Below are 25,325 nucleotides of genomic sequence, written 5' to 3'. Positions count from 1 at the left end.
CACGCTACATGTTCCTTTTCACAGGATTCGTCGATTAGATACGCACAAACCAAATGTGCAATGCTCGTTCTCCTCTAGTTCAGAGAGACCCTAGAGAGAACATAGTGTGACCCAAAAGAGTCTATTAATGCAAAAGGATATACATAACCACTTCATAAATCAATTAATGTCATTGGATTCTTGTTTATTTCTCCCCTCATTTTGTGGTGAAGTAGACAGCATCAATGCAACTGGTTTGTCATCACTATAATATTAAGCGAGTTTGGCAAGAAAACAGCTGGATTTAGATGCCATCGACTAAACTCTTTTCCACAATCAACTGAGGATATATGCAGTAATTCCTTGTAAAAATCTACAACTATTAGAGTGTCTAGAAGCATTGAATTCCTATATAAAGTTACCCATTTCTCTCTGCCTTCAATTACAACACCTGCAAACAAAATGTTTCCCAGCATTTTCAGCTCCAAGAAACTTATCAAGTGGCAGAAAAAAATGTACAATACAATTAAGAGGAAGATAATTGTGCAGGCAGCAGCCATTCGAAATGTGGGCAGAGAGAGGTGCAGCTCATTGCTAGCTGATAAGGGCCATTTTGTTGTCTACACGGCTGATCAAAGACGGTTCATGATTCCCTTATTGTGCCTCAACACTGAGATATTCAGAGAGCTCTTAAAACTGTCTGAAGAGGAGTTTGGGCTGCCAAGAGATAGGCCTTTGACATTGTCCTGTGATGCAATCATCTTGGAGTACATTGTCACAATAATCCAACGACAACAAGTGCAGGTAAAGATGTAGAGAAAACTTTGTTTCTGTCAATTACTCGGTCTCAATTTCTGATTAACTTATGCTTCTCTGGAAACATTGTCGTCGCCGCTGATAATTAACTATGAGAGATAACTTTTGAGTCATCGTTGATAATGTAAGTGGTCGCTAAAGACCATTTTTCTTGTGGTGCATTAAGTCTCCTATCAAGTGTTCCACTTAATTGTAAACACAAAATCATCAACATTTTTTCAGTTTCGAGAAAAAGTGTGTCAACATTTGTACAAAAAAAAAAGGGGGGCTAATTAATGTCGTTTTTTTTTTTTGTCATTTTCATAAAACAACGGTAATTTATGTGATTTTCATAAAACAACCTTAATTTATGTCATTTTCATCAACACTTTTATCCATTTTTTGTGTCATTTTCATTACACGTACGTAGGTGCAAAAACACTTTTATCTATTCACAATTCACAAATGAATGTTGCATGTTTTTGCACCTTATGGACAATTGTGTATGTAGAATAATTTAACTTCTCCATAATCAAAAGTATGTGACATACAAACTGTTGTGCAACTGGCCGTATCGGTTCACAGCAGTATGAAAAGGCTCTGTTTTTTTTACAACATAAAATGTTTTTTGGAAAGTATTTTCCGTAGTTTTGAATATTTGGTACGGCGTAAAATATTGGTCTACTTTAAAATATTTTCAGTTAGCCAATAAAAATAATATTCATGAGACGTAAAATAGTTTACTCTTTTCATTTGCGTAAACTATTTTTTGCCGCTTTCCCACTCCTCCGGGCAAACTATTGTGAGTGAGTCTCTTATTGGCCTACCTGTCCTAACAAGTGTCGGACTGCCAAACACTTGCCCAGACAGGTGGGCCTCACAAAGACACTCACAATTGTTTGACGAAATTGCAAGCAATATGAGCAGGCAATTGCACTAGATTTCAAACTCATCCCTAAAAGCCTTATATTCTCGCATACTCTCTTCATTATAACTCCTTAGATTATATAAAAATATAAGAAATATTTGATGATTTTTAGTACGAGCCAAATGCTGAAAAATGTTCTTAGCTGAAATCATTTTTCTACATTATTCAATTGTGAAAAAAAAAAAAAAAATGCCGAAACAAATAAAGCTTTAGTTAATTTTTTATAATGGTTATCCCTTGTTAATCTTTGATAATATTAATGAAGTATACGAGATTATATGTATTGATAGAATAAGAGGGAGAGAGTGTTAAACCACCACTGAGACAAGGTTCGAATTTAAGACTTTTATTCTGATACAATGTTAAATCACTACTTATCCTAAACACTTCAACAGATAAAAATAGATAAATTTCATCATATAATTAATATTCTAAGAGAGAGAGAGAGCATATTGCAAGCGCTTAGTTTTCTTCAGAAAAATGTAGCAACATTCTTAGTTCTTCAAATGATCTTATATACTTTTGTCTTCTTTAAGCGTTCTTTATTGTGTCTTATACTTGTGGGAATATCTGGTCAACATAGTCAGGATGTGAGCCATGTTTACAGAAGTGCTAAAGGGCAAAAAGTTGGATAAAAAGAAAAAAGACTTTGAGGGAGAAATAAAGATTAAAGACTATGGTTTCTTGTGCATTAAAATAAAGACTTTGTTCTTTTCCTTGGATTTATGGTTCATATTAGATCTGGGGTTATCAAGTGCCTGATCCACAACAAGCTTGTCGAAAGCTCAATGGTTCAAATAGGAGTGTCAGAATCGATAATTCCAAGATGCATGAGAGCAAGAAGAGCTAAGGAAGCATGAGATATGATTTAAGTATTCTGAGGAGATAAGAATGTAGGGGTTATCAAACTTTAATCTCTTAAAAAGATTATGCAACTAAATTCTTTGAATTGATTAATCAAATGAAAACTTCACAAGAAAAAATAACTGGTTGTAAAATTTCTTAGAATATATTTGGAGGACCTAATTACTGACAGGTCATATGTTTTTATTTAAATTCTCATGGATTGATTGACAAACCAATCATCCAAAAGAATTAGGGGGCCATTGGAGGGCTTGAATAGGAATACGAGAACCATGAATCACAAGGTCCGACAACCCACAACCCAACTACTTAGTTTATTTATCCCTTATTTATCCCAATTGAATAAGGGAGGGAATTTCAGCAAAATTCATGATTAAAAAAAAATAATAATAATATTGTTGTGGCTGAAGTTAAAATGGGATAAGATAGGAGCTTTTCTCTCACTTTTTTTTTTTTTTTTTTTTTTGATATGTCAACACAAGAGAAGGGGGAGGAGGATTCGAATTAGTGACCTCCACTCCTTGAGACTTGGTTCACAGGCGATTAAGCTATCCTTAGAGACTTTTCTCTCACTTTCAAGGATACAATGATGTTGTTTTGAAAACTTGGGTGCTTGATGAATCATTGTTGTGGGCCTTGGCTTATAATTGATGTAGTCCAACTAATCTTTTAGTTTTTTTTTTAACAAAAATTATCTAAGAACTGGCCAGTATTTTTACTTTAATATTATAAAATAAAAATATAATTTTTAGTATTATATATATATTATAAGTCTTTGAGTCAATTCCTCCTAACTAAAATTTCCCATGAGGAAAGAGGAAATATGGAAATGGGGAGAGATTTGGGAATTTCAATTTTGGAGATTTCTCTCTCCCTTAAAAGCTCTCTACTATTGCTTCTTTGATTCATACATAGTTGAGTGGGAGGATTTTGTGGAGGGGAAACAAAAGCAATCTCCTTGTTTTGCTCATGTACGATTTGGGTTTCTTTTCGAAAACCTGAAAAAAAAAAAAAAAAAAAAAAAAAAAAAAACCAAAAGAGAGAGAATTATGATTGAGTTCTTAGGGAGATCATTGAAGAGAAAGTTCTTGTTTGGGTTCTTGATGGCCCCTCTTGAGATTTTTTATGCTTGGTCATAGAAAAACTCGAACTGTCCAATGAAAGTGAATACTTTTTTTGCACATTCGATGAGAAAATACTGTGGGATTGGCCAGAAAATTGACTCGAGCTCAGCCACTTGTGTCACTGAACAGAGTCTCCATGGGTTTGTCAAGCCTTTAATTTGGTCAGTTTGGGTCCCACCGCAGCCTTGTCAAAAAACCTGGAAATTGACGGTCTCCAGAAATCAATCAAACATTTGAGACCAAATCCAGAGACCCCAAATGAAAAACCTAATTGAGAAGATGGAAAAAAAATATTAATTTGTTCTCGAGAGACCCCAAATTCAGATTTGCCCTCTCTAGAAATTTTTCACACCTTATCCACCGTCGAAGCTCTCTTTGTGGATTTTATTTTATTTTATTTTATTTTTTTGTATTTTAGATTTAATTTTTAAATTAAATTAATAAAAAATTAATATACTGACGTAGCAAAACGATGCATTTTAATTGGGACTAATGGCAGTTAGAAAATTTTGATGGTAGTTGGTAAGAATTTTATTGACATTTCAATTGACTTAGAGTGCAAATTTTTTTTTAAAAAAAAAAAACTTGAGAATAGTTTAATTTTAGCGAGTTAACTCAAGAACTTATAATATATTTATAAAAAAAAAAAAAAAAAAAAAATTATAGTTGGATAATCATCATCATGATACTTCCAGCCACCTCATACGGGCCCCACCAGCTGATGCCCCTTCTAGAGTGCTGACTGTGGAACCTTTGCATGGAAGACAAGAATGATATCCTTGGGCTTAAAATACGGTTGCCCATGACTTGGGCCCAAAAAACGGTACAGATACCAATAAGAAAGGAATGGGGTTTATCATATAATATGCGACACCGTTTAAGGAGTTTAATATTTGTTGGTGAATGATACCACCGCTCGCCTAGGAAGGGAACAGGATCCTCTCCAGTCCATTATGGACTGGAGAGGATCCTGTTCCCCTAGGAAGGGCGTGAAGGAGACATTAATGAGAAGAATAAAAGGTTGTTCCCATTATCGTATATCATCGGGAAAAGGATTATTTTACAAGTTTGCTGAAGTTGAGTAGCTGGATTAGTTGGTTAAGCTAACTTGTTTAACACGTGTACATTAATTTAGGAGAATGTTTAACACGTGTAAATGAGCTGAAGCATTTCTGTTAAGTTGGTTGATTAGTTAAATAGTTTGTTTACTAAAACTGTTAGCAAGTCTGTTAGCAAGTTATTCTTTCTTTCTATGTAAATGAGTAGTATATATACTACACTCTTGTAATATTGTTCAAGTAATTCAAATGAAGAAAAGTTTCTACAACTTCTTTCTCAGTTTTCTCTCCTCATTTGCATAGTTTGTTAAATGTTGGTCGCGCCCTTAGATTTCAGTCACATCTTCCTTTACATTTTGGGGGTAAATGTATACTTACTGTAGCTTATCTTATAAATCGAATTTCCACTCCAATTCTCATAAACAAAAGTCCTTATGAATGTTTGTTTTCCTCTCCTCCTCAATATTCTCATCTTAGAGTCTTTGGTTGTTTGTGTTATGCATCCACAATCACTAGAGACAGATCAAAATTTGATCCTAGGGCTCGGGTCTGCATTTTTCTTGGATACCCTTTTGGTGTCAAAGGTTATAAGTTGTTTGATATCTCTCTCAAGTAATTCTTTGTCTCAAGAGATGTCATTTTTCATGAGCATATTTTTCCTTATGCTTCTTCTAGTTTTTCAAAATCTCGTATTTCAAAATCTTCTATTTCAAACCAAAATGTTCTCCTTACATTCATTCCTTCCTTAGAATATTATGAGCTGATTTCTTCTCCTTCTAATTGTCATCAGCATTCTTTTTCTCTTACATGTTCTCATGATGACACCACATCTTCTGATGCCCCCACATCTTCTGTTGACACAACATTACCATCAAATCATATTAGTCCACCTAGGTTACTTCGCAGGTCCACAAGATCAAGATCTCAACCAAGTTATCTGTAGGAATATCATTATCAATTGGTTGCTGCATCTTTACCAGTTCCATCATCTCTTAAGTCCATGACAGTTTCTTCCAATTCAGGTATTCCTTTTAGTTTATCTTCTGTTCTTTCCTATGATAAACTGTCTTATGCTCAAAAGTTCTTTAGTCTTTCAGTTTCTTCTTTCTTCGAGCCAAAATTTTATCATTAGGTTGTCAAAATACCTCACTGGTGTGATGCTATGAAAGCTGAGATTGCTGTTCTTGAGGTCAATGACACTTGGTAGCTTACTTCCCTCCCACCTAATAAACATGCTATTGGTTGTAAATGGGTTTAGTGTTTGGGGCTTATTTTAGGTATTGGGCCTAAAATAAGCCAATTATTTTTTTTCATAAGTTAGCTCATTTAAGAAAAAGCTATTAATCTTTTTGTCTAAATTAAAGAGGCTTTATTGTGATTGTTCCAAATAATTAAAAAATAAACATAAAAAAGCCTAAAAATCCTAAAAAAATCAATGTTTTTGCCTATATGAGTCTTAGAAATAAAAATTCAAATTTTTTAAAATACCCTAAAAATCATTTTAAAACCTTCAAAACCGGAAAAGTGAGAAACCTAATTGCCTAAGGTCCTAAACGCTGCGTAAAAGACTAAAAGAATTAAAATATATATATATATATATATATATATATATATATATATATATATAATATAATAATATATAAATATTATTTAATAAAATAAGACCCGGTTCCGGTTTTCCCGGTTTTTACCGGGTAACAAAAACCGGGACCTGAACCGGGGTCCCGGTTTTTTTTTTTTTTGGCAACCGGAACCGGAACCGGTTCCCGGTTTCCGGTTTCCCGGTTTTCCGGTTTTCCGGTCCCGGTTCCGGTTTCCCAGTTATTTTTGACACCCCTACTACGAGACAAAAGATGCTTTTTATGGGAAAACAATCATTCAAGATATAAAAATAAAATCAATCCTAAAATATCATTGACTTTAATGATGTTATGATATTCTTGAATAGGTTTAGGACGGTTCAAATACTTGACCTATTAACACAACCCAAAGGATTTTGATCCAAGTCTACTTGATCGGTTGGCTTCCGACAGGGGTTGAGTCAATTGTCCAAACCTTTTTTTTAAAAAAAAAAAAAAAGAAAAAAGAAAAAATTGTTCATCATACCCAAAGGGTTTCGATCCAAGTTAATTTAATGGGTTGGCTTTTGATAGGGGTTGACTCAATTATGCATGTATATAATAATATCTTGAATAATTGTCTCCCATAAAAGTCATTTTTATTGGGTGTATAAGCCTGAGTTGAATTTTTTTAATTTTTTTAATTTTTGATCAAATCAGGTTGAAAGTCAAAGGATGGGCATTTTCGACCCGATATGTCAGTGTCCATGGCTAAAGAGGTTTGACCCCACGCTTCAAGGGGATATTATTGGGTGTATAAGCCTGAGTTGAGGAGGATGAAGCTGAAGGTGATCATTCATGCCTTTTGGGTCATGCCAGCTAGCTTGCTTCGACTTACGCAGAGACAGATAAGTTTTAGTTTCATCAGATTTTCTGGTGCAATTCTGTTGATATTCTTTGTATAAATTTTTTGGTGGGTATTAAGTGAGGAGGTAAATTTATTTATGAACATGTTCTAGGGATTAAGGGAGGTACTTTTCCCATACTAATTAAGCTGCCAAACGATGCCAAATCTAAAACTTCCTAAAACGATTTTGGGATTTTTTTTTTTTTTTGTTTTTTTTTGGGTTTGGTGTGTTCAATATATTAGGTCTTAAAAGTTAGCTGCATTCGGTGATCAAAATTTTAGGTGTTAAACTTCTTCATCACTTAAATATTTTAGTGTGAAAAGTTAATTCTTTTTGTATTATGTGATGCCATGTCACCAAGACATTGGAGATGCCGAGAGCATTTGTCACCTATACATCACATTGACATGCTAAAGGAAGTGTTCCAATTAGGGTTGTAAATGAACATAGCTGCTTACGAACATGTTCAAACTCAAACCCTAAACAAATTTATTAAACGAACAGAGGTTGAACAAAAATTTAGACTAGTTTATTAGATTAGCCGAACTTATATGAACTCGGATCAACTTGTATAAGCTCATATAACTTTATTTTTATTATTTTAAAAGAACAAAAAAATTCTATTTTAATGCAATAGATATATATTGTCTTATTGTAATTGTGAGTCTAGATATACGAGTTTTCCTTTTTCTATTCAAATATTAGAAATTGGGTAACAAGGAAACAAAAACCAAGAGGGGTGGTGGTCTCCCCAACATAAATACAATGATTGAAATAAGTACAGTAACAAAATAACTAGAAATGGGTCAAAAAATGGCTAAGTCCATTGAATTTTGAGCTACAATCCAATAAAATGATCATACAAGGTGGTATCTAAAGCAGGCTAAAAGGCAGAGCAAGGACTACTAGAAGACTTCTGCAACGCTGACCAAATAAAGACCACTGAAGGAGGAGAAGTACTGTTAAAAACTGATCAGGAACCGTCAAAAAGGAAGTTCCGAGAACTCTGGTTGAAAAAACTTCCTCAGTAAGAGAAGAACACTAAGAAGTAGACCCATCAAAAAAAGCCAACAAGACCAATTAGTAGCTTCGGTAGAATGAGGGACAGGCAAGAGGCACTTGAGGGCCACGTACATGGTACTCATGACCTAGCTGCGGAAGACACCTATCAAGGTGACCCCATATTTGATTAGCAGCATCACCAGCATGCTGAGGATGGCAGACCTCATATTTTATTGGGTGATTGGCAATGCATCCACTTGTCGACAAATGGCAGAGTGCTTTATTGAGGGGCGGCCTCATGAGAAGGAGCTTGAGAGGCAGGGAGGGTTCGCCGTAAGTGACCTCACGGATGAGACTTGGCTCATCTACCACATCATCATCAGTCGGATCCTTCCAGTCAGAAGTCTTGTCACCATCACTTGGGATAGGGCATTCTACCTTTATACCGTCTTGATGCGGACCTCGATTGACTTTAGCTTGTTTGCATTCTCGATTATGAAGGATGTTTGAATAGCAGACCCCAGGACATTCCTACCATATGGGGCTTTGATTACGTAAATAGCAGAGCATGCCGGGGTATCCCTTGACGACCAACCTCTCTTGTATCCAGAGGGACCTGTTACCTCTAGGTTCTTCAAAGCGAGTGAGTCACATCTTCACGGAGCAGCCGCAGCTTCCTAAGCACCATGAGCTCGTCGAGCGACAGCGAGGGGGAACTCATCGGATGAGGCATCATCCTCAAAGCTTGGCCGCCCCAGATATGATTGCATTATGGAGGTCCTCACCTAGCAGGGACAACAGCTGACAGCTCTTCAGGCTGAGTTGGGGCGCCTATCTACGACATTTGCAGAGGAAAGGCAGCTAGCAACCACCGATCGGAGAAACGATGGGATAGACTCTGGGATGATCTTGGATATCCACAACCAGACAGGAGGACCACAACTCAATGTAGGTGACTACGGCATTCGTAGCCCGAGCACTAGTTGTAACGACCTCGATGAGAAAATCAATTAACTGATAACTGACCCCATGGTTCGTCTCCCAGCCCTATCTCTCACAGGATAGAACTCAAATCTTAACCTCTCCTAAGCAAGAAAATTTAGTGCAAGACTTTGATACTTAAAGGAAAAGGAAAGTAGTAACTAAACAACCACAAAATTCATACACCAGAATAATAATAACACCTCATAATATAAAATAAGTCACCAAATGTATCGGTCAACGGACCATCATCAAAATAAACATAAATATAATTGTCTTGTAACAAGATAAAAGATCAAATCCTAAGCTTGAGTATTCGCAATGAGATGACAATCTCTATCATGTCTACCCCGTGTGGTTCCTCCATCATCCCACATTGATTTCAGCCATATCAGGTCCAGGTCTTCGAACAAAACCCTAAACAAATCCTGCGCCACCACTCAAGTTCAGTCCGTCGGCATCCTCCTCTACACTAGCTAGACCACGCAATTTGTATATAATTGAGGAAAAGACATAAAAATAAAGGGAGTAAGTCCAAGGACTTAGTGAAAGGTAATGCACATAATACCCATGTTATTTTAGTGATGAACTCCATTTGGTAAAGTATGCAACAGTTTAGTCATGACAGTTATCCAATGATGATATAGATATAATACATGCTTATAATCATAAGTAACGGTGATAGTTCAACAGTATGGTCTGCCCGAGATATTACTCATTCTCAGAAGGGTTGGCACTGTCCCGAGGGACAAGTAATACAATATCGGTGCCCCAGATATTGTATGTTACCGTCCATAACACTAGTGGCCCGACCGAGTCGAACCTCGAGTGGCCCACACTACTAATGATGTCCGTCATGCAGTGACCACACGTTTAAGGCTGCGGCAGTCACAAACAACCATTGGATTTAAGGCCCATCTATCACACACACATTTGACCATAAAGTTAACATATATAGTAAGCCCATGGCCATTATCCCACACGTACCAATGTACCATGACATACGATGCAATTAATCTTGTCCGTATTTTACATGCATGCTTTTACAAGTCTCCATGTCATTATCTTTGTTAAGTCACACATTTTCACAAAGAGCTAGAGTTCGTGTGCAACAAAGTGTACATCGTGTCCCCAACGAATAGCTCAATCGGATGTGGATTACGTCTCATGAAGCGGAGGTCATTAGTTTGAATCCCCCTCCCCCTTCCCTTGTGGACATGTCAAAAAAAAAAAAAAAGTGTATATCGTGAGAGTTGTAAATATGCATGTCCAGTGGGCATTCGTCCAATAAACACTAAACTTCCCTGGCTAAGCGTTTGACCCTAGGGCTGAGCCTTTGTCTAGTGAGGTTCAGGCAGAACCTTATTTGGTCCAACTACTTCCTAACTTATTCGACTAGTCCTAAGGCCACAAAAGGGATTTCTAACACCTCCAAACCAACATGATACCTTCGAATAACACGCTTACGTCTAATGGAAAAGAATGACTAAACAAGTTCAAAGCTTAAAAACTCTCTACAATAACTTACTAAGCTGTGAAGAACAAGAGCCAAACTAATAACTCAATGAAAAGGGCAGGGGTTACCTCAACACGCAAGTACTCCAAGTAGCACCTTCTTCTTCACCAAAGGCACACAACACTCACAAAACTAATTTGGCAGAGTTTCTCTAGGTTTTTAAGGAGAGAAAACATAAATAGGGTGTAGTGTATTTATAGGGGAAGAGGCTGAGGGCAAAATGGAAAATATCAAAAAAGGATCGAGCGCTCGTGGCACTACTAGGTCAAGCGCTCATGTACTGTAGTTCAGACAGGTCAGAGTTGCAGGTGGCACCAGCGGGTAAAAACCAGCGGTCAACAAAAAGTCAACAAATGCTCGTCTTGGTCCCCACACGAGCCTTCATTTACTGTAGCTCCAAAATTTTGAAATACCCAAAATGCCCCTCCAGATGTTCCTAACCCAAAGTCCAAGTAATTCCCTAATTAAGCTATCCTAAGCCTAATTAATTATTTGGGTCACTACATTCTCCCTTCCTTATAAAAATTTCATCCTTGAAATTTCAAGACAAAATACCAAAAGTACATCAATCAAAAAGGGGGTAGAATGCTACCTCTCGTCCATAGAGTCATTATCATATTGCTCAGTGGGCTCCTGGGCTATCTCCTCCTATTCGCCAACTGGCACTACTTCATCCTCAAATAGGTGTGGAAAATCACCTCGTAAGTCATCTAGGGCATCGTACTCGATGTTGTCCACACTATACCAGTCATCGTCAATCTCGACGCCGAAGTCGATCAACTCGCAGAATGAATAGTTCCACATGCAATCTGGATCAACTGGTATTGGCGTCATAACCCTGCAAAGAAAAGTAAACTCTTTCTTAGTCAACTATTTCATTACCCAAAATGAAAATAGGTATACTGTCCAAATATAATGTTTTAAGAAAAGAGTCATACAAAATCAAGTCTCAAACAAATGCGGATAATGATTCTGCATGTCCTCCTCCGCTTCCCACAATGCTTCCTCGACACCATGGTTATGCCAGAATACCTTGACGATAGGAATTGTCTTAGTACGTAGCACTTGCTCCTTCTGGTCCATGATCTTCTCTTCAATGTACATCAACCCTTCTTGGATTCCCAACGGCTCGTACTCCAAAACTACGCCGGGGTTAGCGATGTACTTCTTTAACATCGAGTCATGAAAAAAATCACGTGTCCCAACCAAATCCGGGGGTAAGGCATCTTTGTATACCAGCCTCCCCACTCTCTAAGTGATCTTAAAAGGTCTAATAAATCGGGGCTAAGCTTCCTCTTCTTATCAAAGCGCATCACTCCCCTCATGGGCGATATCTTGAGGAATACACGATCCCCTACCTCAAACTCCAACGGGCGTCTTCGATTATCGGCGTAACTCTTCTGCCGACCCTAAGTGGTACTCATCCTTTGCTTAATGATAAGCACTTTCTAACGAGTGTCTTGAATCAATTCTGACCCCAACGTCTATCTCTCACTGATGTTGTCCCAGTATAGGGGGCAACTGACATTTACGTCTACAAAGTACTCCAATACGCAAGCCCGTAACACATCCTCCAGGATTTGGTTAGTCCGCTCCGAATGACCATTTGTCTGTGGGTGAAAAGCGGTACTAAACTTCAATTCCGACCCCATCTCCTTCTACAGACTTTGCGAAAACCTCGAAGTAAAACAAGAGTTCTATCCGAAACGATTACCGATGGTACTCTATGTAATCAGACTATATTCTGAACATATAGTTTGGCCAACCTGTCCATTAGATCCTTAACCTTCGTGAGACGGTTAACAACTACCACCTAGGAATGAAGTGAGCACTCTTCGTGAGACGGTCGACAACTACCCAAATGGAATCTTCTCCAATGGGCGCCTTGGGTAGCCCCAATTTAAAATCCATGGCAATCTCGTCCCACTTCCAGTTACGTACCATCAGCGGCTTGAGTGTCCTTACCAGTCTCTAATGCTCCACCTTCACTTGTTGGCAGATTGGACATTGCTCCATAAATTTCGCAATATCCCGCTTCATATTGTTCCATCAATATGATTGCTTTACGTCCTTCTACATCTTCGTACTTCTAGGATGTACAGTTTATGGAGAACGATGAGCCTTGCTCATAATCTCCTTCCTTAGTCCTTCGCCTTCCGACACAAACACCTGCTTAAAATGGGTGAGCAACCCATCGTCATTAAGGAAAAATTCCCCTGCCTTCCCTTCTCCTAGCAACTGCTTGATCTTAGCACACTTAGGGTCCTTCAGCTGAGCGGCTTTAATCCTTGCAAGTAGCTCCGACTAAACTACCAGGCTAGACAAATGCACAAGCACACCCGCGCCTACCACATCTAGTCCAATCCTAGCTAATTCCTTGATCGATTGGGGTAGGGAAATTCCAAGTGAGGCAAGGTCCACAGTTGATTTCCTAAACAATGCGTCTGCTACTGATGCGGTCTTTTTGTGTGCAAAAATATCAATAATAAAAATAACAACTCGCAGTAGAATGAATCCTTGTGGAATGGGGCTACGTTGAGGGTGTTGAACCTCAAGGACTGCGGGGTGTTGTTATCAAGTTTTTCAAGATTACATATAACTTAATGTAAAGGAGATTGTTTGGTTTTTTGTTTATAACTAAATTAAATGCATAAAGTAAAACATAAAATAAATATAGATGTGATGAGAGAAAGAATAGGGAGTTGATTTCTTCACTAACTACGAAACAATGGTCAATCATAAGTTAATGAGGAAAATTCATACTGCGCATGATATAGGGCTTGTCTCACTCGAGTAATCAAGAAAATACGATCGTTTAAGAAATAAGTATAATCCATCTTCGGCTGGTACAGACCTTCCACTTAACCACTAAGATGCGGTATGATCTGTCTTCCCTAGGTATGGACTATCTAATTCCTTAATAGGATACACACAATTAATGGAATAGTATAACCCATCTTCGGTTGGTAGAAACTGTCTACTTAAATTATACTAACTAGGGTGTAGTACAATCCATCTTTCCTAGGCATGGCCAATCTAATCCTATTAATCATGTGTCAATTAAGACTGTTGTATACCAATCATTCACATAATCACAAAAATATGAAGGGTTGAGTTCAATCAATATAAAAGACTTTCTAAGACAAGATAAGAAATTCATAATGATTGAATATAAATATTAAGATCAATTTTCATAGTTATACAACCATTATGCATATTGAAAAACCCAAATTAAAATACAATTAAATCATTGTTACTTGGAAATGGCTACATCAACGGCCTATTATAGGATTAACCGCTCATCGGGGTGCTGGGATGGCCTTCTGCCATGATCTTCTCCTCTTCATCTTGTCAGGCCTCCAAGAAGATTATTTATGTCTAAAACTAAGCACACCTCTTTCTTGAAATTTGAGGTCTATTTATAGTGAGCAAACAAGCCCTACCCTAAAAGCCTTAATAATCCCGGAAAAATCTTACTTGAGTCTCCTAGTCAAATTAAGAAGCAATCCTTGTACAAATCAGAATAAGATTCGTCCACATTTGCGTTCTTTTATTGCGGGACAATTTTGGTATAGCAAACATCCGAGTTAGGAAAATCATATTTCACAATGATTTGTAGTATTTTGAGTTAGCTTTCCAATGCTGCTGATTTTACCTCAATCCAATACTTGAGCCGAATGTTATGGTTAAAATATTGAAAAGTGTGCAGAATCCAAATTTGAATCTAATCCGATTTTAACTCCAATTAGAGAAATTCCGATTTAATCATTTCCTGATTTGATTAAACTTAACCACATCATATAGGTCCTCTATTACGATTGGTTGATCTTAATCACATCTTTTAGGTCTTCTCAAAGTGTGCTTTAAACCCAAAATCAATGGTTTTTCTTGTATTCTCCCTAAGAACTTGAAAACACTAAAACAAAATAAAATCAAACAAATAAAAATGTTACAGAATTAACATATGCGAGTTAAGGGGCTTGAATGTGTAACATTCGGAGCTTATCAGCTACTACATTAGCCTTGCCAGGATGATAATTGATCTCGCAATCTTAATGCTTAAGCAGTTCCAACCACCTTCTCTGCCTCATGTTAAGCTCCTTCTGAGTAAAGAAGTACTTCAAGCTCTTTTGGTCCGTGTAGATCTCGCACTTCTTACCATACAAATAATGCGTCCAAATCTTCAATTCAAACACAACTGCTGCTAGTTCCAGGTCATGCGTAGGATAATTCTGCTCGTACACATAGGCGATAACCTTGTCATCCTGTATCAGTACGCACCCTAATCCTTTCTTAGAGGCGTCACTATACACCACGAAATTGCCAGATCCTGTGGGTAATGCCAAGATAGGAGTAGTTATCAAGCGCTTCTTCAGCTCTTCAAAACTCGTCTCGCACTTGTCCATCCAAACGTAGCAAGTGTTCTTCCTAGTCAACAAGTCAATTGTCCTGACAGCTTCGAGAAACCCTAAATGAAGCGTCGGTAGTAACCAGAAAGTCCTAAGAAACTCTGAATCTCAAACACGCTGGTTGGCCGGTCCATTCCACCATCGCCTTAACCTTCTCCAAGCCAACCGCTACACCTTCTCTAGAAATCACGTGTTCGAGGAAGGACACGCCATCTAGCCAAAATTCTCACTTCTCGAGTTTAGCGTAGAGCTACTCCCTTCGAAGCCTCTCCAATGCCTTCTGTAGACGCTCCTCATGCTCCTCTGACGTCATTAAGTAGATCAGAATGTCATCATCGTGTCCATAAAGACAGCTGGTGCGTTAGTTAGTCCGAAAGACATAACTAAAAACTCATAATGTCCATAACGAGTCTTGAAGGCTCTCTTAGGAATGTCCTCTTCCTTCACTGTCACTTGGTGATAGCTTGAGCGTAAGTCAATCTTACGCACTCCTTGCAGCTGATCCAACAGGTCGTCAATCCTTGGTAAATGATACTTGTTCATAATCATGACCTTGTTCAGCTCGCAATAGTCAATGCACATCCTCATCAACCTATCCTTCTTCTTCACAAACAACACTGGTGCTCCCCACGGTGATGAGCTAGGGCGAATGAACCCCTTACCCAACAGCTCCTGAAGTTGTTCTTTTAGCTCCTACAACTCTGACGGTGCCATCTTATATGGTGCCTTCGATATAGGATTGGTGCCTGGTACACACTCGATTCCAAATTTCACCTCGCTCTATGGCAGCAATCCAAAGTAGTTTGTTGAAAAGACATCTAGATAATCCCGCACCATAGGGATATCTTGCAAGTCCTTCTTCACCTCCTTTGTCAGGGTGATCACGAATGCCAAAAATGCTTGCCCTCCTCCAAGGATAAGCTTCCTAGCCCGAACGGCCGAAACAGTGGGAGGTAAAGGCCTCACTCGCAATCCAACGTACGTAACTTCTCCTTCTCCCCATGGCCTGAGCGTAACTTGCTTCCGAGTGCAGTTGATAACCACCAAATGCTCTTACATGGCATCCATCAACTGCACGCTTACAAACTACATTTTTGCCTACGGGGTAGTTTTGTGGCTTTAGTGTTTTGTAGGTTGCTAAGGGAAAATTATGGCTTAATGCAGAAAAATGCAAAGAAGTTGAAAAAAATAGCATTTTTGGAAGTGGGATCGAGCCTACTTGTCTTACAATCGAGCGCATCTGCACTCGATCCCAACAAGGGTGTGCTCAAGCACACCCCCGTCTATGCCCAAGCAACAAGCGCTCAAGCGTTGCAAGAGAAGGAATTCATGCCCGAGTGCGATCGAGCGCACTTGTTTGACTTAGCGGCGATTTTAGGTTAAAAAGCCCTGAAAGCCCTAGTTTAAGCCCTATAAATAGAATAGACTTTAGAGATTTTAGGAGGCTACAGAGTACGAAATTTCAGAGTAGAAAGAAGATAGTTTAGGGTCTTCCTAGCTTTCGATGTTCTCTACTTTGGAGTTTTTAATTTGTAAGTTTCTCAACTCTTCATGGATTCAATTAATTTTCTTTCATCTTTCAATTCCATGAGAGGCTAAAATCTCAACTAAGGTTAAGGATGAAGTCTCACTTATGATTAGCAACATTATTCTCATGTGATGTAATATTTTTCAATTTAATGATTTGATTTTCCAATTGTTTTACTTTAACTCAATTTTGTGGAATGATTCTTGGATATCTTTTGCAATTCAAGGATATATTTGATGATTTAAGATAATTTCATAAAATTGATTATGCTTGGGTTTTCGTGTAAAAAAATTGGATATCCCTTATGATTTATTCTACAGATAAAATTGATATTTTGATTTAAATTAGATATCTTGCTTTGATTTACAGATACACTTGATGATTTGATTTAAAATGAATTTCTTTTGTGATTTGTATTAAGAATGGATACATGAGATGGTGTTGATTAATTATTTGAAGCATGAGTAAAACACACTTTATTGTGAGAACTTTGGGAAATATTATTGATCATGGGAATATATTGCTATGAATTTGTGAGTGCGGATTCTGAAATCTTAATGCTCTTTTACTTGATTAATTTCACTTAATTCAATTTGTGCTTTTGATTTTTCATTCACCAAAATAACCTCTCAATTTTTGGAACTAGGTTAAGGTTAAGTTGGTTGAGATATAAATTCTTCTTTCAAAATCACAATTCCCTATGGGATCGACCTTGCACTGGCAATCCATTAACTGCAAACGATTTGTGCACTTGCGAGTAATTTAATTTGACACAACAATAGACATAAAAGAGTGGGCAGCCCCTTAATCAAACAAAACTGAAGCTTCGAATCTCAGTATAGGGACGGTACTTGTCACTACTTCTGATCCTCCTTTCATCTCTCCAAGAACAAGCGCGTAAACTCGTGCTAGTGCCAAAGGCTTCTGAGTGTTCCCTTTGCTCATGCAGTCCTTGTTAAAGTGATTGAACTGGTCGCACTGGTAGCAAGTCCCGGCACCCATCCTACAAGGTCCCCAATGAACCCTGTTACACTTTCGGCACAGTTCCGACGTCTGACTCTTCTGCTGCGGGGCCTAAGGGATATTCGAGGCACGTCCTTGTGATCTTTGGGATGGATAACTTCCCACTGCTATCCTTTTAGCTGGTCCTGCTCCTCATGCCAAAGTACTAGGTCCTTGAGCCCTCCTCTTCGGATCCGCATACTCCACTGCTTTCTTCTTCAAACTTTCTTCATAGATCGAAGCTCGATCAACCAATTGGGAGAAATTGCGAATGTCAAAGCAAGTCATCATGGTTCGAATAAGGGTGTTCAAACCTCGCTCGAACTTCTTTGTCTTCTTCTCCTCATTCGGGATGGGGTACGTGCCGAACCTTAACAGCTAAAGAAACTTCACAGTGTATTCGATCACTGACATACTTCCTTAAACTAAGTCCAAGAATTCCCGTGCCTTCGCCTCCTGCATGACTCTAGGAAAGAAGTGTCAATTGAACTCGTGCTTGAAGTTGTCCCAAGTAATGGCGGTCTCTAAACCAAAATCAGCGACAAGCACAATCTTCTTGTCTTTCCACCAGCGTTTAGCCTACCCAGTCATCTTATAAGTAGTGTAAGCCACCTTTCTGCTCATTGGTGCACCCAGTAGTAGTCAGCAATTCCTCCATATCATTCAGCCAGTTCTCCGCGCTGATATGATCGCCCCTTCCATCAAAACTATCCGAATGATGGCTACAGAAGTCCTTCAGATAACAACCAGGTTCGGCAGCTGGCAGTCTCATTGCCCTATCATGATGCAAGGTTGATACTAGGTCTCTAACCGCGTCCAACATTAAATCTCTTTTAGGGGGTACTGCCTCATAGATTGGAACGTCCATAGGCTCAAGGTGAACATCCTCCTCAACATGCCCGATCTCTAGAGTGTTAGGTTCAGTTGCTAGGTTCCTTCGGGTGGCATTCTCTGTAACGAAAAGCAAAGTTAGAACTGACTCGATGAGAACCAGGCGACCAATCTAGTGCTAAGTCCTAACCACTAACTAGTCCTATCTTCTGGTGTGATCATTACTTAAGCTTTCTTTTACTTTACTTTCAAGTCTTTCAAAGCATAAGGCTCTGATACCAACTGTAACGACCCCAATGGAAAAATTAATTAACTCGTAATTGATCCCATAGTTCGTCTCTGAGCCCTATCCCTCGTGGGACAAAACTCAGGGATCTTAACCTCTCCTAAGCGAGAGAATTCAGTGGAAGACTTTGATACTTAAGGGAAAAACAATGCAGTAACTAAACAACCACAAAATTCATATACCAAAATAATCATAACACTTCATAATACAAATAAGTCACCAAATGATTGGTCAACAAACCGTCATCAAAAGAAACATATTATAGAACCATAAATATAATTGTATTGCAACAAGATAAAAGATCAAATCCTAAGCTTGAGTATTGCCAATGAGATGGCAATCTCTATCATGTCTACTTGTGTGGCTACTCCATCATCTCACATCGATTTTAGCCATAACGGGTCCAAGTCTTCGAACACAAACCTAATCAAATCCTACGCCACCTCCCAGGTCCGGTTCGTAGATATCCTCCTCTAGACTAGCTAGACCGCGCAATTTGTATATAATGGAGGGGGAGACATAAAAATAAAAGGGGTAAGACCAAGGTCTTAGTGAATGTTAATGCACATAAAACCCATGCCATTTTAATGATGAACTCTGTTTGGTAAAGTTTACAGCGGTTTAGTCATAAATATTATCCAAGGATGATATAGATATAATATATGCTTATAATCATGAGTAACAATGATAGTTCAACAATATGGTCTACCCGAGATATTACCCATTCTCAGCAGGGTTGGCATTGTCCCAATGGACCTGTAATATAATACTGGTGCCCCGAATATTGTACTCTACCATCCATAACACTAGCAGCTCAACCGAGTTTGACCTCGGGTATCCCACGCTACTAACGATGTCTGTCTTGTAGTGACTGCCCGTTAAGGCTGCACCGCTCACTAACAACCATGGGATTCAAGGCACATATATCACACACACATTTGATCATATAGTTAACAGCTATAGTAAGCTCATGGCCGTTATCCCGCATGTACCGATGTACCATGTCATACGATGCAATTAATCTTGTCTGTATTTTGCATGCATGCTTTTACAAGCCTCAATGTCATTATCTTTGTTAAGTCATACATTTTCACAAAGAGGTAGAGTTCATGTGCAGTAAAGTGTATATCGTGAGAGTTGTAAATATGCATGTTTTGGTACACAAAATAGTCGTACAATGCGGAAAAATAAATGGCGAGCATTATGTGAGTTCAAACTCACATGGGTAGTAAAGATTCTCTGAGTAATCCTCCATAAGTCCCGAGCTCTCCAAATTTGTGAAAAACCTCTCATTAGGCCTAAGTCCAATTAGAACAAACCCTAGACTCGAACATAGGGGTTGTTGGGTGCTAGGCCAAAAAAGCCATTCCCGAAATGACCTTGGCCGAGCGGTCACCCTAGGGGCGAGCGTTCGTCCAGTGAGGTTCAGGCAGAACCTTATTTGGTCCAACCGCTTCCCGAACTTCCTCTGACTAGTCCTAATTCCACGAAAGGGATTTCTAACACCTCCTAACCAACATGATAGCTTCAAATAACACAATTACGTCTAATGGAAAAGAATGACTAAACAAGTTCAAAGCTTAAAAACTCTCTACAATAACTTACTAAGCTATTAAGAACAAGAACCAAACTAATAACTCAATCAAAAGGGTAGGGGTTACTTTAACACACAAGTCCTCCAAGTAGCACCTCCTTCCTCACCAAAGGCACATAACACTCACAAAACTAATTTGGCAAAGTTTCTCTAGGCTTCTGAGGTGAGAAAACTCGAATGGGGTATGGTGTATTTATAGGGGAAGAGGTTGATGGAAAAATGGAAAACATCAGGAAAGGATCGAGCGCTCGTGGTAATACTGGGTCGCGCGCTCTTGTACTGTAGTTCAAAGGGTCAGAGTTGTAAGTGGCACGTGCGGGTAAAAATCAGTGGTGAACAAAGAGTTAACGAGCACTCATCCTGGTCCCCACACTAACGCTCGTGTACGGTTGCCAGGCAGGCGCTCATGTATGGTCCCCCACACGAGCGTTCCTCTACTGTACCTCCAAAATTTTGAAATACCCAAAATGCCCCTCCTGATGTTCCTAGTGACCCAAAGTCCAATTAATCTCCTAATTAAGCTGTCTTAAGCCTAATTAATTATTTTGGTCACTACACCAGCCAGAGGAAGGGGAGTCCCGCCAGACGTAGTTCCTCTGGACGGAGCTCAGCGGAGAATAGCCCCAGGGGTGTCCGGTAGCTTCGGTAGTAGTCATAGATATTTTGTGTAGGCATTGCGACCTATTTTGGATGTATTATGCTACAAGGAAAGTCCACCATAGCGGTGTCAATTTTGGATGATTGTATATGTTTTATTTTATCTTGTGCTCATTCTACTTTTGTTATCATTTTATTGCTTCCATTAAAAAGATTATCCTCTTAAATCTTTTAAACCAACATTTTTTCGATATGTTTAAAAAGGAAAAGCGGGAAGCATTTTTTTTACACTGAAATTTCGAGGACAAAATTTTTATAAGAGAGGGAGAATGTGATGCCCCAAATTACTAAAAATGGTTTATTAAGGAAACGATCATTTAGTTGAACCAATAAATCCTTTTTATTAACCTTTAGGGAGTGTCTTGTCCCTACTCAAACCCTCATTTGAAAAATAGCCCTAAAAACTCAACCATAACTCTCTAGCTGAATGTTCGGTAGGGGACCACAACGAACGTTCGTTGACCAAATTTTGACCACTTGGTATTGACCAAACGTTTCACATGCAACCCTAAAACCACTGTACAATAGTACACTGAATGTTCGTTGACAGTCTGAAAAATATTTTTAACCCATTCTCCACCTTTGCAGAAGGGAGCACGCATCCCCACCCCTATAAATACCACCCCTCCGTTCCTTAGCCTTCCCTTACACCAAAAAAACTGACCCTAGAGTAAGAGCAGAAGGTTTTGAGGGATTATTGCTATCTTTAACGTAACTCTTGAATTTTCGTCAAGCCTTAATGTTATCTTGTTATTATCCGTGTTTTCTTCATGTTTTTGAAGATGCCATGACCTTTGTACCATTTCCCCTTAGAGGAAAAAAGTGGTTTTCAAATGTTTTAAAAAGCACTCATTGTTCTTTGATTTATCGTGCTTTACTATGTTTGTATGAACTTGTTTAGAGCCTAGGGTGTAGTTGTAACATGGTGACTTGAGGCTAGAGGCCCAAGCATTGCATTTTGACTATGCCCAAACATTCTCTACCCATTATGGCCGAACGTTCGCTCCTTGGACAACGTTTGACAAGAGCCCAAAATGTGTAGAAATGGAGTTTTGTGACCTTTTAGCTAGATGTATTAGAATAGGACTTTATGTGTCTTTAGTAAATCCTCTGGCATTGCATATAACGATAGTCATGTTTCGTTATAGTAGGGATTCAAAATGTCAGACGACTTAAGCGAGCGTACGAAGTAAGTAAACATTGATGATTGCTTTCCTTAAAAATGTGCGATATATCAGCTGACTGCGCATGGGTATGATATGAGCATATTTACCTTTTCCGCAATTTGGTAACCATCTTAATAATTGATTTAATAAGATGCATCATATGATATGGTACACTGGTACGTGCGGTATAATGGCTATGAGCTTATTATATATACTTGATTCTATGGTCAAATGTGTACGGATGTGTTATATAGGTCTTGGATCCAATGGTTGTTTCGTGATCAGGGCATCCATGATTGGCAGGTCACTATAGGATGTACATTATTAATAGTGTGGGCTATTAATTATGAACAGTAGCATACAATGGTCGAGGCACCGTCATTGTATTACTGGTCACTCAGGACAGTGCCAACCCTGCTGAGAATGGGTAATATCTCAGGTAGACGATATATGATAGTTACGACCTATTAAAGCATTAGTTTTTTATGCATTAAAATTTATAGGTGATTCCTGCTGGACTTACAACTCTTTATTTCAAATAAATTATACTTTTGTGGTATATTAACAGAGATAACACCTCATTTAAATTCCTATGGAAAATGCACGTTTATTTCTGTTCATCAATAACTCTCTCATTTCATACCCAACTGTGATGTTTACTTACTAAGTCTTTAGACTTACGCAGTTATTACAACTTGTAAGAAACCTCTTTCTAAGAAGAGGACTGTAGCAAGATTGCCACTCCGGAATATTAAGATGATGGGTCAGAGACCTACTTTGTGTAATCAGGTTTGATTACAATATCTGCATTTTGATTAGTAACTCCTTGTCTTTGCTTGATAATGATACATGTTTATGTGATGATTTAAGATTTCTCATAATTATTTCACCTTCCTATGCATTTACTCTGATTATGATAGAGAAGGGCAGTTCCCAAGTTAGCTACCAGTTAGCTGAATTTTGGGTAATTGCTAGTAACCCTACCAGACTGGTCAATGCCAAATTTGAGGGCGTTACATTCTCTCTCTAACAATAGAGAGAAGTATTTGTGGATGCTTGCCAAAAAGTTAGATATATGTGTATTTTTGTATATATGAGTAGGTTTATATGCATGTATATATGTTTGTGTGTAATGAATGTATATACATATATAATATAATATAAAAATATAAGCTCAATATAAAATTTGGGTTAATTTATCTAATAACTCAAATAATAAATCTTAAAAAATAATTAAAGAACTAAAAATTAGTATGAATTTACTAAAAAGAATTAAACAATCACAACATTTACTTTATACATAGAATAAATAAGTTAATTGAGTAGCTCGTGGTTAAGTTCAAGCTTGTTTGAGAGCTGGATCCCGAGTGGTTAATCGAGCTGTGGAGTGGTGGAGGAGACACCCATTACAATAAGATTGAGATTATTTACATGCTTTATCTTCTTAAGTATAGGCTTTGAGACTTAATGTTATTTTATGACTAATAGATTTGGCATGTACTCTTGTAATCTATTTTGATGACTGGTATTTGACCAAAACATTTAGAGAGATTATCTATGTTATGATGCTTTATACTCACTTTGGTTATTTAATGAATTTATGGCTTTTATTAGTTATCTATATGTATAAGTGAAAAGTATGAACACTAAAAAGTAGAGTAGATTAAATCGTATCCACTAAAACCAAGCAAAACAAAAAAATTTGCATAGAGTTCAGACCTGGCTGCTAGTGCTCATTGCTCGGCTGACGCCTGACGGAGTGAGAGATGGAGACGAAGCGAGAAAGGGAGGTGAAGCGAAAAACGAAGAAAGAGAGAGGTACTCCCTTAAACAACAATGCCTATATGGGCTTAGCCTCATAAAAGAAGGGTTGACTCTATAAGGAAAGGATCTGCTTGGGCATATCGAGAAAAAAAGTCATTCATGAAAATCAATCACCTTTCATTCCATACCCTTGGCCTCGCTTGCCATATCAAATCCCCTTGCCTTACCTAGCTTGAAAAAATGTTTGAGTTTTTTTGAAAAAAAAAGTGAAAATAAAATAAAATGGGAGGGAAAGGGGAAAGGGGAGGGGATTGCCAAACACACACGAGATAATCTTCGAGAAATGCTATATTTCTTAAATTTTTTTAAAAAACGTTACTCCCTAATACATTTTTTTTAGGGTAAAGTCCACATACCTCCCTCAAACTACCACCCAATTGACAATGTTCCCCTCAAACTTTCAATTGTGACAATGTTCCCTCCAAACTACTAAAACATTGTCAAAAAACAATTTTTTTTTAAACAAAAATTTTTAATTTTTTTTTTAAAAGGGAAATTTTTATTTTTATTTTTTAAAAAAAAAACTATATTTTTTCTTTAGTTTTTAAAAACAAAAAATTTCATTTTATTAAAAGAAAATTTTATTTTTTTAAACGTAAATTTTTATTTAAATAAAATTATAAAACAAAATTTAAAAAAAATGAAAATTTTCAATTTTTATAAAAAATAAAAATGATTTTTTTTTTTTTTTTTTTTTTTTAGTTTTAGGTTTTTTTAAAAGTTTTAATTTTTTTTTTTTTTAATTTTACTAAGGATAATTTCGTCATTGGGGGGAACATTGACAATTTTTAGTAGTTTGGGGGGGAGGACATGATCATAATTGAAAGTTTGGGGGGACATTGTCAATTGAGTGATAGTTTAAGGGGGTTATGTGAACTTTCCTTTTTTTTTTTTAAATAATAAATTTCGTAAAATTGTAACACTTAACAAATTTCAAAATTAAATTTTGAAAAGTGTAAGTCATTCTCATCATTTTCACTAACTTTGGAACCCGGTCAACACTTGATCCTGCCACCTCATAAAGGCCCCATCTGCTGATGCTCTTAACCAATGGTCTTGCTTCTCCGATGTTGCACTTCTAGAATGCTGACTACTGATTCCTGAACCTTGCGTGTAAGAAAACAATGGTAGTGTTTGCCGAGAGGCCCGGCCCAGGGCTGGCATTGTAGTGTTTTTTAGGAATATGTGTTTAATTGGTTTTAGTGAAAATATTTTGTTAGAAAAAATAAAAAAATATATTTTATATGAAAAAATGTAAAAAAATTGTTTTGTAATAATTTTTTTATTTGAATAATAATAAAAAAATGATTAATG

At 37.7% G+C, this 25,325-nt stretch overlaps 1 protein-coding gene across 1 annotated transcript; it reads left to right on the top strand.

Annotated features, from left to right (window-relative positions):
* The first annotated feature begins 492 nt into the window (after positions 1-492).
* On the top strand, positions 493-2,552 carry LOC132181788 (auxin-responsive protein SAUR36-like). Its single transcript, XM_059595021.2, has 2 exons — positions 493-783; positions 2,442-2,552. Exons 1-2 carry the CDS (start codon positions 493-495, stop codon positions 2,550-2,552), a joined length of 402 nt encoding a protein of 133 aa, XP_059451004.1.
* Positions 2,553-25,325: the final 22,773 nt, after the last annotated feature.

The sequence above is a fragment of the Corylus avellana genome, chromosome 5 (genome assembly GCF_965113065.1).
Source record: "Corylus avellana chromosome 5, dhCorAvel1.hap1.2, whole genome shotgun sequence".
NCBI lineage: Eukaryota > Viridiplantae > Streptophyta > Magnoliopsida > Fagales > Betulaceae > Corylus > Corylus avellana.
The sequence above is the reverse complement of the archived record's forward strand: the minus strand, read 5'-3'. Positions and strand labels throughout refer to the sequence as shown.

What these genes read in the sequence shown, in the direction of transcription:
- LOC132181788 (XM_059595021.2), top strand. Translation starts at nt 493, where the DNA reads ATGTACAATACAATTAAGAGGAAGATAATTGTGCAGGCAGCAGCCATT. An exon ending in TCCAACGACAACAAGTGCAG is followed by an intron (nt 784 to 2,441) that starts GTAAAGATGTAG and finishes GGTTCATATTAG; the next exon opens with ATCTGGGGTTATCAAGTGCC.